This window comes from Haliotis rufescens, unplaced genomic scaffold (assembly GCF_023055435.1).
Source record: "Haliotis rufescens isolate VD_foot unplaced genomic scaffold, xgHalRufe1.0.p SCAF_4, whole genome shotgun sequence".
NCBI classification, from domain to species: domain Eukaryota; kingdom Metazoa; phylum Mollusca; class Gastropoda; order Lepetellida; family Haliotidae; genus Haliotis; species Haliotis rufescens.
Genome location: NW_025964112.1, coordinates 40,797,988 through 40,817,805, shown reverse-complemented (window position 1 = coordinate 40,817,805; position 19,818 = coordinate 40,797,988). Strand labels below are relative to the sequence as shown.

Genomic DNA, 19,818 nt, shown 5'->3' with positions numbered 1-19,818 from the left:
CCAAGCGATATCTCCTGTGGGAGCCAGTTTTGGACGATAAAAAGAAGTTGACACCCATAAATCCTCTTCCTTCAAATACCACGTTTGGAGCTCTCCGGGTCGGCTCGTTACTATGGCTACAAGATCATAGAATCATAGAATTATAGACAATACACAAACAATAATGCTTTCAATCAGAGTGGTAGAATTTGAAGAATGTCATTCAAGTAAGTGCGTTTTGTTGTATTTGCTTTGACTTGAACTGTCTGATGGCAGTGTAGACGAGGATGATGATGACGACAGCCATAGTGATGGAGACGATGCCGAGGCCGATCATGGCGGGCATCAACCATTCTCTGGCACACGTAGTTTCCTCGGAGCTGGTGCCTGGAAACAAGACAATGCATAGCGTTTGTAAGGTGCTGAACATCACTATGACGTAATTATCTAGTGCATCTGAGCGTGAATCACTTAACGTAACACACAAACCACAAAATGTCAATAAATAATAGACTCTTGAAGACCCGAGTAGAGAATTGGTCTTAAGAAACCCATTATGGCCTTAATAGGCGACTATGCTTGTCGTTAGAGGCAACTAACGGGATTGGGTGGTTACGCTCGCTGATGCATGTCATCGTACCCAAAGGCCAAGATCGATGCTCATGATGTCAGTCACTCGATTGTATGGTCTAGACTATATTATTTACAGACCGCCTTCATATAGCTGGAATATTGCTCAGTGCGGTGTTAAACAACAAAACAAACAAACTTTAAGTGGTATTTTCTAATGGTTCAAATGCATTTAATTTAAAGTGCGGCGTTAAATAATAACCAAACAAAAAATACATAATATATCTCGACTAAAAGGCAAGTTATTGCTATAAATAAGCGTTAAAAGTATTAAACCATCTAATTAGTATTAAGGAGTACGTAAAAAAACATTGTTCCTCATGGCATGTAGCTACTTAGTTCTTCGTGGTATTAAGCTACCCATCTGGGTGGCCTGTATATTATCACCTATTCTCGGCGAGACAATGGTTGATAGAACGAGTACCAAACCCTCGGGATACGATGACGAAGAGCAAGCAGTGATGGAGCATGGAGAAATATCAGTTAATGTGAACGTTTTATCCACAAATGAAACCTGAAGAGGTATTTAGCGTACTTGCAAGTGCCACGGGTTTGGCCAGGTGGACGACAGAGGTCAAGGTCTCGTCTTCTGATGTACCCGTCACGGAAGCGTCTCGTCGTCGGCGTCCTGTAGCGCAGGTGGGCTGTAACAACAGGGTTCGAGTTACACAAGATCCAGGACTTGTTGATCATGTGATTAAATAGTAAGGCTGAACAATAACAGATGAAGTGGTACTGTTAATCCTGACATACGTTTGTGTAGTTGTTTGCACTAAGCAATGTTTGTTTGTTTGTTTGTTTGTTTCTTTGTTGTTTAAAGCTGCACTCAGCAATATTCCAGCTATATGACGGCGGTCTGTAAATACTCGAGTCTGGACCAGACAATCCAGTGATTGACATCGATCTAAGCAGTTTGGGTGTGATGACATGGATCAACCAAGTCACCGAGCATGCCGATCCCGTTCGTCACCTATTACGACAAGCATGGGTTGCTAAACATCAGTTCTTTACGGAGGATCTAAACGTTGGATATACATAGGTATATATGAGGCAAAATATGACACGGACACGCGGATTGTGTCGCTAGTCTGTCAGATAGAGCATGGTAATGAAGGTCCCATAGTTTTGATATCATGGTAGGCCTAGGACTAGCGTCCAGATAGAGCGGTCAAGATAGTTATTCAGCAAGAGAGGGTTTGAACTACGTTTTGCTCGGTTTCTTTAACCAGACCTTTCTGCGATCCTTTCATATGACTGGACCTTTACATGTAGACGTGTCATTACTTACTTTGGCAGCAGCTCCTTCTGTTGCGGACACTCTAACTTGTGTGACAATCCCCAGTGCTGGGTCGGACAAACCATTGTCATCACTGAATATGAACACCTCGACCTCAAAACACATGGTATGACGGGAAGCAATGGGATTCCACTCCGGACTCTCTGACAGCAAGCCGTCATCGCTCTCACACCTAGCAGAGCAAACAGAAGGGGGCAGGCGATATACGTCATGCTGGTACTAGGTATTCTTTTATCACTTATACACCTACCACAGCAAGCACTGGAGGTGAGGGTGGGGAAGGGTAGGGGTGAAACACATCATGTTTGTACTTGCATATCAACACTTAAAAACATAGACATAGAACGCGTTCTATTCTGAAAGAAATGCCTCATGAACAAACAACTCTAAGTTATGAATACCATGTTCGCATTAGGGTAGCAAAGTGAATACATATTGCAGAAGCGTACATGTATTGATTGATATATTCTTCTCTTAGATCTTTCCATGTTGTACACACACTTTAATCATAACTAGTACCTTCAATAACCTCCTTGCAAATTGGTCATAACCATAAAGTTTAAAATTGAATGTTTTCTTCCCCGATGTAACACTGTTAAGATTGATTATTTGCATAAAAGTACTGAGATAGGAATTGTATTGGCCTTGTTCACCCACCCCTCATCATACAAGATCCTTTCTCTGTAGTGTGGTTCTCCCCGAGTGTTGTTCACGGTGATCTTGTGGACAGCGATTCCATTGAAAGCATCCGCTGTCAATAGAGGACAAAGGTTTCAGCATCAGTTTGAAATTTAAAGACCGGGATTTATGCAAAATATGCATGTTTTTATACCCTAAAATCTGTATAAACATAATGTAATTGTTATAACGTTATCGGTAATGGTACGACTCTGGCGTCACTCTGGAATGTTATAATGACTTCATGCGACAATGGATGACGTCGTATGGAAAATATTTCCGTGACAGCCGAACCCGTCCACGTGGATTTAAATATCCATTTAATCGGTTCTTCGATTCAGAAAGATATGTGTGTATAAGTGATGTCATACTAGTATTCATATCGCTATGTAGAATGCAAATATGTGTCATGATACTAGATAAGAAGGGGAATGACCTCAGGATTTCAAACTTCATTAAAGGCACAATTATCAACTCAAAGAAAAACTTTTTCAAGAATATTAATGATTATCGGCTTTGTTAGTGTATATTACTCAAAAGACGTTAAATAGCGTGGCATGACAGATTAATCAGTAATATGAAAGAATCGGGTGAAAGAGACGTTAACGACTTATACGGTTGTTAAAAACCTATAGGATGTTTCGTCTTCAATTTACACTTGAAATGTATGCTTACAGCCGTTTACTGTTACACAAGCCTTGACGCTTTCTCCAGAGGTAACCGTTCCTTGGATAGTAGTGCCATCAGGCCTGACCACCGTCTGTGAAGCGGGAATAAACAGCGCATCACCTCCGTTCTTAGTCCCCCTAGAGTGATCAGAATAGGAAATACAAGCATGACATCAGTTCTTTTGTGTTCTCATATTCATGTTCTCACATCACGTATGCACACAATTAATTCGAAATAGGTTCTTAATATCCAAATTAAAGTATTCTGTGAGTACTCTAGCTTCTACACTCCACTAACAGATTAAAGTATCAAACACTGAAGCAGTTAGCACAAAGGCGGACCTGTAAGCATGTCGTAACTATGGTATAGCTAGCTCCTGATTTCGAGGAAGCTAGGATATATCTGACACGTACCCGTTATCGCTGATGTTTAGTGACTGGCTGCTGAGGGCAATGGCGTCGCTGCTGTAGGTGCAGTTGAAGGTAACTGCCTCGTCAGTGACCAAGTCTATACCAGGGGAGTAGCGGACACTCAACTGCAGCTGGAAGATGCTCATTCCTCCCTGATACAGTAACAAGATAAAATCGACACATTATACATCGCATTACTGCTCTGGAGAAGTTTACTTAATGCCTGAGGTAAAATATAAACACCATGGTGTGATGCTCGGCGTATTCCGTTACCTTAAGCATACATCGGGACACAGTGGGGAAGTGATATGGCATGATTTTACTGTCAATGGAATACCTACTTATCACTCGCGGAAATTCGTACACAATAAGTGAACTTTTGGGAAGGGCCCAGATGACCCACGGGAAGGAGGAAGAAGACACTTGCTGGTGTTGTTTATTTAGCTTTTTTATATGCATATAGATGTGGGGGCAAAGGGGCCTAGTCGTCTAAGGCGCCGCAATTCATTGTACAGAGTTGCGTCCCTTAGGCACGTCAGGAACCTGTGATCGTCGTTTCGAATCCCCTCTAATACGTTTCCAGGGTTGTCACCTTAATACCCGGGCTCGTGGGTTTCACCAAAGTGGTAAATGTCTAAGACGTACTGGTTTGCATCCCACACTCCCGCGGACACACCGTCATAGAACTCGAATACTGTTCAAGGCGGCGTTAAACACAACTCACTCACTAATAAATGTGTCTATCCTTATATCAATGTGAAAAACACACCTCTGTAATTGGCCCAAGGTCTCCACAGGTGCCGTTGTATTCGAATATCCCAGCATAGCCCTGACACCAGTCGGCGATGCCGTCACTAGGATCAGCTGGGTTTGGGGCGAGAGTGAGGTTACAGCCGACGGTGTTTCTGTGGTTTGTGACGTAGATCGTGCCAACGAAGGTGTCGACGGAGAAGGGAGTGATACAGACGCTGATGTTGTTGGGGTTACACTGATGGTAGTCTGTAGGTGAGCGGGACATGGAGGGATCAACATCCGTGGTCAGGGTTCTCATTATCGACATTCAAATCATGGACGAAAAGATGGCCATGCAATCGCATGTGACGAAAAGTTACAAGAAAAGGTCAACTTCAAAGAATAATCAGTGTCGAATATCTTCCAAAACAGATGCCGTAGGGCGAATAATAATGAATGGATCACTGAGAATCAGTAATCAGAATCAGTCATGGCAACCTGTGTTCTCGAAAATGGTAAGCGTGGCCTGCTCTACTGATGGCACCAACCACTGTCATGAAGTGCCTATTGGTTGTCTAACGTCTAACGCCGCACCCAGCAATACTCTTGCCGTACGCCCTACGCCTGAAAACAATTGAGTGGCAGTGAGGCGTTGTGGTGGGGATGTGGGTGCTTAGAACTGTTTCATATTTTGCTTATCCCCCATGTTGTTATGTACCACCCCCAACACCGGCCTGTCCCTAAATGCCAAGTGGGGGATAGCAACGTGTCATATTTATCAAAGTTAAGACAATTATCGCTGTAAGTAGAATACTCCTGAAATACTCACAAGCTTTCTTATCGCACAAAGTCCGCGTAAATCCAGGGTCACATATGCAAGACGGTACACCGGCACTGACCACACACGTTCCCACCTGGCAAGGAAGGTCAATGCATTCTGGCCCACCGATTTCATCTGGAACAATAGCGGATCATATGCGAGTCATCATCATACATTTGAAGCAGTCAAGTAGATGCATACGTGCACCAGGTATCCCTGGTATCATGGCATACTTAAATAAACTTAAAGGCCTTAGTAAAGCTTTCAATGTTTTATAATTACATTTTCGTTGTGTTCATTGTAATTTCTGCATTCTGATTAGCTGAATTGGTCACGTGTTATTGCATTCATTTCTGAAAACAATAGGCCACGCCAACCGAAGCGGACTGCTCTTGTTACTACGGAATGTCGGGGAATCCCAATATTACAGTCGATGGAATTCCCTTTCTGCTCACGTGTATCGTCATGCACAGGGCATTTAAAGAAACTCACGCATAATAATTGTCCAAACTACTTTTTGAGATCGATGGCCGAGAAGGAATGAAACCGTAAACGTGCAGGGTCGCTCGCCTGTTGCTTTTTTTTTTCGCTACGCGGATTCATACAGTTTGCGCATCGGTTTTTCGATTCATACCTCAATGATCCGAAAAAGTACAGAGTCAATCCTTAAATGGTAGGCATGTCGAAGATATTTCTAAATTTGAGGAATCAGTTGCAAAAAAACATAAGTTCCCGTGTGGTTTTTTTTCAGGTGAACAATTGACTTGCCTTTACATGTGTTTATGACAGGTGCCACCGGTGGGGCAGGATACGCTCACCTTTTCGCGAATACGTTGTATCATCATTATTTGATAGTGATTAATAAACACATTCAAGCTTATGATACAGTCGGAATCGTACAACTGACTTTTGGTAGCAGTTACTTATGAGTATGCAAATGCTTTATATTTACCTAAATTAATGGCACAGTTAGGCCCATCGAAAGGGTCGTTGCAGCTACAAAGGCCAATATTAACATCGCAGGCTCCCCCATTCTGACAGAATTGTCCCTGGCGACGACAGTGAGAATTCACTGGGGCTGTAAATAACACAAAGAAAACAGTTTTTAACTCCACAGTAATGAGTCCTCCTTTAGCTTGTGGAGGGTGGGGTAGCCTAGTGGCTAAAGCGTTCGTTCGTCAAGCCGAAGACACGTGTTAGAGGTGAGGTGAGGTGAGGTGAAATGGGGTTTAAAGTCGCTTCCAAGATTATTGCACTTATATAGCGACGTGCATGTACGTGTGTGTGTTTGTGTGGCTGCTTGTACTAGTCCGGACTGATGCCGATTTATAGTGCTAGCTCACTGAGATACCATGCCGCAGTTTTACATGAATACCCCACTCAGACACAGTATATTGACCCCAAGCCGACCAGTCCCCTTAATGCCGAGCGCCAGACAGGGTAACAACAAGTACCATTTTTTAACGTCTTTTGGTATGACGCGGTCGGGGATCGAACCCCGGACCTTCCGCTCTCCAGGCGGACGCTCTACCACTAGACCACGGAGACGATCACGACATGGGTACAATGTTCGAAGTCCATTTGTGGTGACCCCCGCCGTGATATACCTGGAATATTGCTAAAAGCGATGTAAAATCCACCTCAATCCTTTATCGTGTATACCTCTTTAGAGACCGCCGCTTAATTTTCTAGGTGTCACAAAATATGACCATCCCTTTTTCGAACATGGTCGGTCATATTTCCACTTGTTCGATACATGGACTTACTTTCATCGTCAAATATAAAGACGCCGATAAAGATTTCTTCAGCGATTTTGTTTCCAGTTATTTGTATCTCAAGAATCTCTATTTCTTCTGTTTCCTGAAAATGCAATTAAAGGCAGTTAATGTTGATCCAAATAACCTCTGCACGTCACTTTGCAATCATCACCTTTAAAGTTTTTTAAGTCGCATTTAGGATTATTGCACTAAATAGCGACCTTCCGCATCTCCGGGCAGACATTCGGTCCAAAAGACCACGGACATGGTGGGATGATGATGAGGTATGATGTAACTCCAATATTACAATTAACAATTTAACATTGCCATTTGTTTCTTGAAAGAGGTTAGGATACTTCAGTCGTTGAATTTATTTTGTTTGACATCTTTTTATTCTTTGTCAATTTAAAAGGCTTGTAAACAAGGTCCAAGGACAGCTGAAGATCATAACCCAAACGGCCCATACTTAAGTACTACCTGCTTATCAAAGAGTTCCTTGATGTTACATTTTCACCACGTCGAAGGATATCTTGTTTGTGTGTGAATATATATATATAAAATTTATATATTTATATTGATCTATGGTTCCTATATATCTATGGTTCCTATATATATATATATATAGGAACCATAGATCAATATAAATATATAAATTTTATATATGTTAAATACAAAATAAATATATATGTACAAAACAAAACAACTTATAGATCAATATAAACATATGAAAAAAATAAAAGAATCAATTTATATATATATGTACAAACAAAGCGACCTATAGATCAATATATATATGTGTGTAAAATCATAGATGATATATTTAAGACGTGACCTTCACTTTGTGTGAGTTCATTGGAGTATGAACCTTCATAGAGTGAGGTCCAAACTGTATGAACGTCGGAGCTTGCGACAGACTGAAACACTGAGACCATGATTAACGGTTCTAAATGATCAGAACGAACGCTTATGTATGTTCGCGCTGGAGAATTTCCACGGGATTCCCCAGGAATGTGGAAGTAGTCCGATAGTGTTGACGTCATTTCAAGAACACGGTCTCGTGAAAAACGCATGAACGTCAAATTGTGTCGTTCATACACTTATGAACTTCAGTTTCGCGGCCATGTGACCGACCCGTCGTCCAATGACAAAGTCGTATATCATGTCAACCCATAGATCAATATATAGAGGATTCATCACGAAGGCTCGGCAAATACCGATTAACTAAGACTCGGTTGATATTTCCCATATTAAAAAACACGAGTGATGAATTCTATTTATCATTTTCACATTTTTGCTTCCAAATTAAGGAATAATTGCATTAAACATTAACATCAGCAACTTGTCGAAATCTTACGTATAGATCGTGCGTAGTGATACATGTTTTCCATAGCCATGTAAACCAAAATAAACAACCTCTTAACTCCTTTATGGCATGTTCCTTCGCTGAGAAAAAAGGTTCCTCGGATTATTTTTCAACAAAATACTTGAACAGACTTTTGCAGATGATTGAAACTTTAATAACGGTAACAAGAACGATTCTGTGTAATCTGATTATATCTCTGGTGTAACTTCACTTATAATATATAGTTTCAAATCAAACCGCTCGCTCTTCCGGTTATCTAATTTGCATATCTAATTTGCATACTTATGTCATTGGGGTATGACATACATGTTTTTATGTCATAAGCTTATGTCATGGATAAATGCTTAAGTTAAATGATAAAGATATATACATTATAAACATATGTAAAACGAAAGTATCAAAGATATAAAATCTTTGTGTGTGTGTGTGTGTGTGTGTGTGTGTGTGTGTGTGTGTGTGTGTGTGTGTGTGTACTCAGGTCAAATTTCTGGTCATGCAAGTGTGGACGTGTTTGTATGGAACTGAGTAGAAGCTTACGCTGTGTCTTACAAAGCGTATTGTCTCACCGAATCATCGATGATGTGTACAAGATCGGGGATTGTCAAACTTGTCTGGCCTGCGGGAAAATCGATCTGTCTGTTTTGAACGCCGATATAGTCGTTCCCCTGGAGAGCCGTCACGGCCTCGGTGTTCACGGTAATGGTAAATGCAAACAAGCTATCGCCTATCCGTGAGAGTGTCAAGGACGCGTTTTGTGAACCTTCCCTCACAGCAACAATGTCAGGGAAGTCTAGAAACGCGGGGGCACCTGAAACGAGGACATCAAACATGAATAATCACGTTGGACCCGTACACAGATTCCTACTCAATCTGAGCCCATAAACTCTATGAGAATGGATATGGTTTTACGCCGCGTTCGTTCGTTCCACCAATTCGCCACAGGAGCACTGTGTGTGAAGCCAATTTCTGGTACCCCTGCCGTGACATGTTTTCAATAATGTTTATGTCATATGAGAGCGGGGGGCACCAGACATTGGCTTCACTCATTGTACCCATGTGATTCAAGCCATTCAAACATTGTACGCATGTGATTCATAGTTCATGTACAGCATAACCTAGTGCATATTTCGGTCAAACACCTTTTTGTGTTAAACCATTTAAAGTCATTGGATTTCTGATTGTAATGTGGAATGTGCGCATTCTAACAGTAAAATAATAAACACTAAGTGATTCTTATCGGTGATCATGGCTTGCAACTATTGGACGGAATGTGAAAAACAGTGTCTTATGTGTATAAATGCATGCAATGTTTTTGTTTGTTTGTTTTTTCACGGAATTGGAAACTATCCACGAATAATGGGGTGAGCAAGCGAATGTGATAGATTATTGGATAGTTTTTTGTTTGTCTGGACCAGACAATCAAGTGACTGACATCATGAGCATCGATCCACGCAATTGTGATTCGATGACATGAATCAACCGAACCCCCGATCCCGTTAGTCGCCTCTTACGACAAGCATAGTCGCCTTTTACAGCAAGCATGGGTTTCTGAAGACCTATTCTACCCCGGATCTTCACGGATCGGTTATAAAAGAGCAAGCAACGGATACTCACGGTCATCGTCAGCTATAGTGACTACAAAGTTCTTCAGCTGTTCGCCAGGCAATGAAATATCGAGTACTCGAATGAGGAATGTCTCATCGAACTCAGGTTCCTGAAATAGATAAAACACTATAGTGACTACACATATATTGGAAGAACAACCCCTCTTTGAATATACTGAACATTAATTTGTGTTCTTTCCGTAACCGTCGATTTGCAATAACAAGACAGTTTATAAACAAACACTGCATGTTATGCGTCGTGCAATGTTTAGTGTATTTCACACTTACCTCATAACCTGTGTGTAGTCATAAAATACATTGTAATATATGGTATAGTTTCTTCCGGCGAGTTGAGTTGAGTTGATTTGATTTGATTTGTGTTGATTTGAGTTGAGTTTAGGTGAGGATTACTGCACTTTTAAGGCAACGATCATGCACGCGTGTGTATATGTGTGGCTGTGTGTACTAGCACGGAGTAATTCCGGTTTTATAGTTCCAGCCCCCCTCAGATACCAAGCCGCAGTTTAACATGTATACCCCACTCAGACACAGTCGAGCTGACCTGTCCTGGTTTTATCCCGTAAATGCGGAACGTCAGGCAGTGTAACAACAAGTACCATCATGTTGAAAAATATATATTGGTATGGCGCGGCCAGGGGAACGAACCGACGACTTTCCGCTCTCCTGGCATCAGGGAGGTGTAATCGTTTAACACAATGTAAATTATACAGCATGACGTAACCCTTACAGAATAATCGTGCAGATCCTGTTCTGTGCAGTTGCAAACAGTGTCGTGTTTTAACAAAACTTACCGGGTCTGATAGTATTTGCACCGAAATGGACACCTCCTTAACGCCTATAGCAAGGTTTGTATGGGAAACCGATGTCGAAACGAAGTCCACACCTGCGATTGCGCTGTCCTCTGCGGTATCAATCTGGAACAGAAACGTTAGGCCTCAAAGAATTGATTATTTGTTTTTCATATTTTCTTTTTACCAAAGTTTGATTTGTTTGTTTATTTGTTTGTTCTTTAACGCCGCATTCGGCAATCTACCAGCTATATGACGGCTGTCTGTAAATAATCGAGTCTGGGCCAGACAATCCAGTGATTGACATCATGAGCATCGATCCACGCAATTGGGACACAATGACATGCATCAACCAAGTCAGTGAGCCTGACCACTCGATCCCGTTAGTCGCCTCTTACAACAAGCATAGGCGCCTTTTCAAGCAAGCATGGGTTTGAAGTTTGAATACAGGATGGATAGCATTACTGTTAATGCTTAAGTAGTCTTCAGTTTCCAACAATTTCTCTTGGAAAATATAAAAATATATATAGAGAGATTATCTACAATGTAGATATTGCTTGATCTCACCCAAGCGGTATCTCCTGTGGGAGCCAGTTTTGCATGATAAATTATATCAATTATATACTACTCAAAAGAAGTTAAACAACACCCGACTTATTCATGAAAGATTAACTATAGAAACTAGAATATAGTGTTCTTTAACTTTGGGTAGTTGATATATTAGCTGAAGAGATAAAGTTGTATACTTCCTGGGTCGTTTAAACTGTTATGTATATGAAATAATCATATCATCATGAAGGAAACAAAGGCTATTTTGATCATTAAAGGAAATATTCTCATGTAATGTTTTTCGATCAATCGGGTTGCGGTGCATGCTTATATCGAGTAGCAGTGATGATACATACAGATATGTTCCATTCCGCCCCAGGAGCCGGGGTCACGGTCAGGACGAATTCAGCCAATCCGGTTTCTTCGTCGACAATTAGTGGGGTCAAGGTCAACTCTCCTGCAAGATGAACGTCCATGATCAGCGTCACGACAATACCCCATCTTGAGTATCTAACACAAGAAGTGTTGCATTTCGTAATCGAATTAAGCGGTTTTTAACCTGACATCTGACAGGAAGGTATACTCGCATTAGAAACAAAATTGTACACAATTTATACGCATGGATGTCCCTGACCTGTATCAGAAGTGCGGTGTCAATGTGTCCATGCACCAGTTAACATTTCGATCAATTTATGTGACCCGCCAAGATAAAAGGATCCTTCTGGGTGGTAGGAAATAATTATTATGTGACGTCATGAAGAAAAACGTCAACTTACTTCCCTAAAACTCGCCACGTGTGCGGACTGTAAAAAATATCTTCTTCTTTGTTAGCGTTCGTTCGTAATGTAATAAAAACATTATTTAAAAAAATAATTTTGCATACATGTCTGCTTTCGATTGATCAGACATGCTATCTATAACCTGCGTCAATTATTGCATAAACATTTATTAGATCTGATAGACAAATCATCCCTACGACTGTTAGTGGACAACTAGACTATCATTCCGATTTCCTGTCTCACAGAGAGGCACGTTTGAAACCATGTATCTGTTAAAAATATGAATTGAAGCTGGTCGAGTTTATTTTTGTGTTCCTAATCTAATGTAGTTTTAAAAAATAACGAGAAGTCAAAATTTGATTTTTCACCCGTAGGGTCCCTTAGCTCATGGTGGGTCACAAATTTTGGTGTCACTGGCATCATTGAAGTGTTTTGATCATTCCTGTTGTTTCATGAAAACATTAACTGTTGACTAACAGTAAATAAACGAGTGAGTGAGTAAGAAATGGCCTCACATATTGTACCCATGTGGAGATTCGAACGTAGGCCTTCGGCGTGACGAGGGAGCGTTTTACCCGCAAGGATCCATCAAAATAGACTGCCAAGAATTGTATAATTTGATGCTTTTCGAATATTCAACTTCAAATTTAATGTTTACACAACACCGTAACGTTAAAGCATTTCGAGGGAGTAACTCTAAAATACACTCCAATGGTGTCTATTTTGGGAGGAGTGAAGACAATATTTCCAAGAGAAATACTGTTACGAAAACTGCCGGTAAAAGAATTATACACACATGTTTGATGGTGGCTAAAAATGAAACCAACAAGAAATGATTCTTCGATGGTGATGTGTTTGATACGGGTACCCTAGTTGTGTTGAGGGCCTTACTTTTGCAGTATTTCGGCGACTGCTCAGCCTAGTGACTTTTTAATGACGTTCGTAATTTTTGGTCAGATCTAAATTTTAAGTGTTTGCTTTCTTTTGCCCGGCAATTAACACGCTGATGCAATTGTGTCAGGTAATGTCAAATGTTTATCTTGAAATTGGACGTCAAAAACAAAAGTTACCTTGGATCGGCACAAGACCATAGGCGAGCAAGGCCACAAGCAGGAGGCCACACGGCGCTTCACACATATTTACCTAAAATCCCTGAAATCAAGAAGTATAGTTTTCTGTTATTACAATGCACTAACAACAAACATATACCTTAGCCTTTTGATGTCATCAATGTAAGTAAAGATTTTTTGAGACATGTATGTTGTTTCTTGTTTCCATGGAGACTGTATTGCAAGGTGCAAGTACAAGTAATTGCTTGATTAAAGATATAAATGTCAGCACCGACATATCGCATCGGGGAACAAAAGATATATATCGCGTGGTGTTGTTGATACCGTTTTAAAAATAATTGTCGATTGAATATTAAAAAATGCTTTTTTGGGTGTATTTAAATTCATTCTCGTTCATTGAGTCAATATTTGCATCAAGTACAGTGATAACATGAAAATTCAACATTGAAAGAGTAAAAACACGTTGATAACAATGGCCTGATGTGTTCTTAGGGTGGTATATGTATGTCAGGTAGGTTAATTATCAATTGGGCACAAATCCTACATAAGATTTGTTTGTTGTTTAACGCCGCACTCAGCAATATTCCAATCATAGCTATATGACGGCGGTCTGTAAATAATCGAGTCTGGACAACTTGTCCGAACTGATGCCTATTTATAGTGCAAGCTCACTGAGGTTACCATGCCGCAGTTTAACACGAATACCCCACTCAGACACAGTATATACTGACTTCGAGTCGACCAGTCCTTGTTTTAAGCCCTTAATGCCGAGCGCCAGACAGGGTAACAACAGGTACCATGTTTTAACATCTTTTGGAATGACGCGGCCGGGGATCGAACTCCGGGCCTTCCGCTCTCCAGGCGGACGCTCTACTACTGGACCACGGAGGCGGTCCCTAAGAAGTAAGGTAACATACCTGCTGTAAGGTTGTTAAATTGTACAGCGAAAAATCCCATAAACTAGGGTATGCTTTGATCTGTGTCCTCACTGTTACGATGGTACGATAAATCCATTATTATGCATGCTGATTAATATACGATTTGTAATCGATGGAACGATTCAGAAAACATAGCACCAATCTCTTAAAAATAGCAAGAGATGCTTAATTTGCTTTTATCTCAGACTAAAGAAACGAATTTGAAACGGAGGTTTTGTATGTCAATGCACATTCATGTGTCATAACATTTCAATATTTTGTATTTTAAAATTAAAATGTGTTCAAATTAATGAGAAAACGCATAGTGATACAAGGAAGTAGCTTGGATCTTACCGTGACACCAGTTCGAAATAGTTTCCTTTACGAATGGGAGTGTAGTCTTCAAGTGTGGCTCTAGGATGTCAGTGTCGGTAAGAGGCTAAAACCCTCATTTGAAGACTTTCCCACACGTGTGTGAATGACGAGTATGAGGTGGGAGGGGCAGAGAACAGTTTTTATTGTCACTCTCAAGTCGCTGGTATTGATTTTGTTATGATGTAAATCGCATGATCAAATCGCGTGTGGTGTTATTTGTCGTCTAATGTTGGAGGACTTTTCTGCTGGAAACAAGGCGTGTTGTTCAAGTGTCTTTTACAACTATCTATAAAACTACGCGTACAGATACAGAAATGTTAACAATCACAGTCGGGAGAACTATTCCTGTCAACTTTTGAGCCACCATCGTGTTTTGATGCTGCCAATAAACGTGACACATACAAATGAATATCTTGTTGTTGACTGTTCGTCATCAGTGACTGGTAATACATTATGGGTGTGGTGGTTTTGGTCTTAAGGCTGTATCATATTTTGCCGACACCCACATTTTATGTAACAATTTGTCATGAACCCATCCACCCAAAATACATGTGACACATTTTAATACCCCCCTCCCTGTAATAAATGACCAGTTCCTAAATAATGTCCAAATATATAATGATTTAATTTTTTTTTTTTTATAAAATCACTTTTTCTTGCAGACCATCGTCATATAGCTGGAATATTGCCAAGTGCGGCGTTAAACAACAAACAAACAAACAAACAAACAAACAAACAAACAAACAAACCCTTCAACTTCAACACAACGGTGTTTGACTGTATGCTAATTTTCAATCAACGCACAATCACTTACGCATTAAGCGCCACCAAAGTTTCCTCTTTTATTTTCCATTTAATTTTGTTTCGAAAGATCTGGGCCAGTTTAAAAAAAATGCTTTATGGTTTTTGTTATATCTGGATCAATAAAGATTGGTTGCATAACAACCCTTTTAGCCATGTTCAGAGATGGATGAATTATTGCTATTGCCAGTGAGATGTGGTTTGAAAGTATTACTCGGTTTTCTTAGTAAGAATTATTATATAGAATTAGATATTACAATTGTGGACTATTTATCGTTAGTTAAGGTTCAGGTTTATAAGATTACACGATGCAGACTCCGCTGGTCTGACCATAAATTATTATTTGAAGAAGGAGATCCTATGGTCGCTATGAAAGACTACATGTATGTTAATATTGTTCCATTGATCGAGTCTGAGTGTCAGTTGGTATGGTTTGTCCTAAACAGAGGAGCAAGGGAAACTATACCGATCAGCTGATTTTATCATAATTATGTTTGTGTTTCATTTGAAAATATATTAAGTTAGCGATAGTATATCCGAAGAATGAACTGTACTGGTGCTTAGTCAGCACTCAAAGAATACTTCTACATGGTTTTATTTTAATAACTATAATTTGATTTTTCGCATAATACACAACTGCTGATGGACATCTCCGTAACCCATCTTTGAAAATCAATATATTTGCTTTCTTCGGCACAAATTAACATTTCAAACATGTTAGCGTCAGGTGGTTGCAAATTCATTTCTTACCCAGGTCTTCAGTGAACCTATTTTACCCAGTACAGATTACTTTATAACTAACTGTTGCAGGAATGAGTGATGGTTAAAAAAATATAGATATAATCAAATTTAATAACAGTTCTTTGAATGTTCAAATACATTCAATACTTTATTTGGCCACTGTGGGAATTTAAGTACAGTAAAGTACGGTTATAACGAACTCAAAGGGACTACTAATTTTAGTTCGTTATAACCGTAGTTCGTTATAAGTACATATACAGCATGACTACAGCAAGTAGTCGGGACCAAAAGGTAAGTTCGTTATATCCGTCAGTTTGTTATAAGCGTGTTCGTTATAACCGTAGTTTACTGTAGTAGCATTCTTCTGTGTCTGAGATACTTTATTCTTAATACTTACTTAATACTCACGTCCAGGCAGTTTTAGTGGTCTGCAAACCCTCGTGTAGTCAAACATCAAGCTGAATATGGTTCCCTTACAAAGAAAAGACTGTGAACTTCTTTCAGTAGTGACTGTACGTCTCTGGTGTATTGTGTACATGGTCATCCATACCATGTCGTCGTTTGATGCATTATGCTGCAATTCGGGTAACTGTCGGTGTCGCCTTTCACGAATGTGGGATTTCATAGCCATTTTGTGTATGTAGAACATTTTTTGATTGCTATAATAACACGACTTTTGACTCTACGTACAATGGGGTGACATAGAAAATCAGCTTTTATGAAGGTAGGAAACCGCTTTTGTGGAAAGTTTTGAATATTATCTTGTTTTTTTTCTATGTAGAATGAATACACGAAATGTAGGTGAGTGTTTTTTAAACCCATGGGTACGCCTGTGCATATTGTATGGTACAGAATCCAGCATGGAAACGATCTGGACGTCGTAAACAGACGCGTTGATGCATGTTTACCCGGCATCCGCCCTGTCTCTTGCCAGCGAGTTGCGTGATGCTTATCACTATGTACATCGCGCCACAAAAAGAAATTTTATTTCGGTTAAAAGACACTATTTAATTGCTTTTAGCCAATTGAAATATCAATGAAAAGCGTTACTACGATTACAGATCCATTGACAAATATTCCAAAGCGAAAACCTGGTTTGGAGAAATATACGGACTTTGGGTGATTGATCTGAACCAATCTGCCATTTCTTGTCTACTAATTGATACATCAATGTAAAATGAATGAACCTGTTTTGTTGAACTTGGCTCCTACCAAACGTGTGTTGCGCTCGTGGACATACATGTAGAAGGTCAGAATATGTGCCCAACGTCTGTCTTCAGAGCAGATAGATAAGGTGAGGTGAAATTGGGGTTTAATGGCGCAGTTAAGATGACTGGACTTTTATAGCGACGTACATGCACGTGTGTGTGTGCGTTCGTGTGTGCGTGCGTGCGTGCGTGCGTGCGTGTGTGTATGTGCGATGCTTGTAATAGTCCGGACTAATGTCGGCTTAGGGTTCCAGCCTACTGAGATACCATGCCGCATTTTAACATGGATGCCCCACTCAGACACAGTATACTGACTCCGAGCCGACTAGTCCTTGTTTTAGACTCTTAATGTCGAACCCCAGGCATGGTTACCGATTACTGAGGACAGGATGGTTGCAATGCATGACTTGTTTTGTTCATTACCATCACCAAGGTGAACCATTTTTAACCAGTGGTTAATTTTGCCTTCTTCACATTTGATGTTTGAATTTTGTAGAATTAACAGTTGTATTTTAGACAAACTTACAGAAAATGAAACTCATTTTCAATCACATTTAAATCACATTGCTCACAAATTCTCAATTCTCTCGCTGTGTTATCCTAAGACTGTGAGAGCTGCATCTAAATTGTGCTGGTTCGTAGTGACATATTTGAAATATTGCATATGGCGTTTGAACTCAACTCACATGAATTGCGTGAGTGTGCATTTATCTTAGATTGTAGCGGGAACCACAGGGTCCACGGAATGCTGATCCGTAGCTTTTGTTGTATCATTTATTTAAGCCTCAGTCACACAGACAATGCGACCGCAATGCAACCTCCTTGCGACCAATAATATTTGATAATCGCATCGCAATGGGGTTCCAGGGGTCTCTGAAAGGTTTTACTGAGATCGCTACAAGGTTTCAGAGCAGTCGCAAAACCCATTCAGTCGCAAGCAGTCTTTTGAACATGCACAAAAGACTGGCTGCAACCGATTTGGTCGCTCGGAGAGTTTAATTGGTCTTCCAGAGGTCCCCAAATTGTGTTATTGCAAACGCAGATTGCTTTCCCCCTGCGGCGATCGGTTTCGCCTACTCGTCGACTCTTTGCAACCTATCTGGGATTGATCAGTGATGAGACGGTGATCAAACGGCGCTTCATCGGTGACAAGTTGCAAAGAAATGATTTGATTCAGAAAAACACCCTTTTTATATGCAATATGTTTTGATCGGTGATCGATCGACAACTAGTCACCGACCAGTCCCCGTTCAGTTGCAACAAGTCCCCGACGATTCGCTGACTTGTCACCGATCGGTCTCAACTAGTTGCAAACATTTCGCGTATCTGCGGTGAACAGTTGCCGATCGATCACTGACAAGTTGCAAAACCTATCGCTGATTGATCGGCGATCATACCCTTATTCCAAATATGGGCGGAAGTAGTTGCACCGGTCTCAGCGATCGCCAGTCGGTCGCAAAAGAAATCAGTCGCCAAGAGGTTGCATCGCGGTCGCTTTGTCTGTGTGACTGTAGCTTTACCATCATCGGTCAAAAGACGAGGCAAGGAAAGATTATTAAATGAGCATACCTTTTAGAAAATGTCACAATTTATCTGATAGGTTCATATAAATGGGAATTAGTCCTCATGTTTTTCAACAGATTCTCTAGACTTTTACTAGGTGAGGTGAGGTGAAATGAAGTTTATCGCACTAATGAGGTTATTATTGCACTTATATAGCGACGTGCATGCGCGTGCGCGCGTGCATGCGGGTGTGTCTGCTTGTACTAGTCCAGACTAATGCCGAATTTATAGTTTTTCAACCCACTGAGATACCATGCTGCAGTTTAACATGACTACCCCACTGAAACACAGTATACTGACTCCCAGCCGACCAGTCCTTGTTTTAGGGTAACCATCTTTTGGCGTCTTTTGGTGTGACTCGGCCGGGGATCGAACACCGACCTTCCGCTCTCCGGGAGGACGATCTACCACTAGTCCGCAGTCCGCGGAGGCGGTCCCACAGTATAACAACACCAGATGTTTGCCAAAATTATTTCTGAGGTTTTAAGTAGTTTGTGTCTAATTTGTGAACATGGACAAGTCTTAGACACAAGTTAGGTTTCTTGGGAGATGTAGGTAACAACAAATCCCAAAACACCCACTAGAAGGAATTCTGTAACATGAAGAAGTATAGTAAAGTCTATGAAACGTTTTCTAATTATGAATATGATTATTAAAGGAGATAATGAAATACTTTCAAAAGCAGGGAATATCAATTATTAAGCAAAATACCAAAGGTCACCAAGTGCTGTAAAGTTCAGGGTCTGGTAGGCATCAGATTTATGACGGAAATGGCGTTATTGATTATTATTATCATGTACAGATTAAAATAAAAAAAGGGTTTGCAAAGAGGGTTTGCGTGAACCTGGCACAGTCAGGTTGGTTAGGCTCACCATCAGCTCAGAGCCCTTGCCCCCCTCTACACGCAGTCCAGACAGCGAATGGAACTTCCCCGAGGAAGCGCTGCATGGTCAAACCCACCCAGAACTTTTCGGAGAATGTGAAGACTCCCCAAAACTGCAGCCTTCTGCATTACCCAGATGTCAGAAGGGCTGTATTCCTGGTATCAAACCCGGGTACTCCCAATA

At 40.6% G+C, this 19,818-nt stretch overlaps 1 protein-coding gene across 1 annotated transcript; it reads right to left on the bottom strand.

Moving 5' to 3' along the window:
• On the bottom strand, positions 1-14,531 carry LOC124135992. Its single transcript, XM_048382273.1, has 16 exons — positions 14,418-14,531; positions 13,147-13,228; positions 11,654-11,754; positions 10,752-10,874; positions 9,950-10,049; positions 8,902-9,143; positions 6,982-7,075; positions 6,168-6,293; positions 5,225-5,350; positions 4,433-4,662; positions 3,667-3,815; positions 3,260-3,390; positions 2,564-2,657; positions 1,898-2,078; positions 1,145-1,253; positions 1-366 (listed from the first exon to the last, which is right to left on the bottom strand). Exons 2-16 carry the CDS (start codon positions 13,211-13,213, stop codon positions 203-205), a joined length of 2,037 nt encoding a protein of 678 aa, XP_048238230.1. The 5' UTR covers positions 13,214-13,228; positions 14,418-14,531; the 3' UTR covers positions 1-202.
• Positions 14,532-19,818: the final 5,287 nt, after the last annotated feature.

Coding starts and splice junctions, on each gene's coding strand:
- LOC124135992 (XM_048382273.1), bottom strand. CDS start 13,213: ATGTGTGAAGCGCCGTGTGGCCTCCTGCTTGTGGCCTTGCTCGCCTAT. Junction 3,816..4,432: donor ACCTTGGGCCAATTACAGAG/GTGTGTTTTTCA, acceptor TTACTGTATCAG/GGAGGAATGAGCATCTTCCA. Junction 2,079..2,563: donor AGGATCTTGTATGATGAGGG/GTGGGTGAACAA, acceptor TTGCTCTGCTAG/GTGTGAGAGCGATGACGGCT.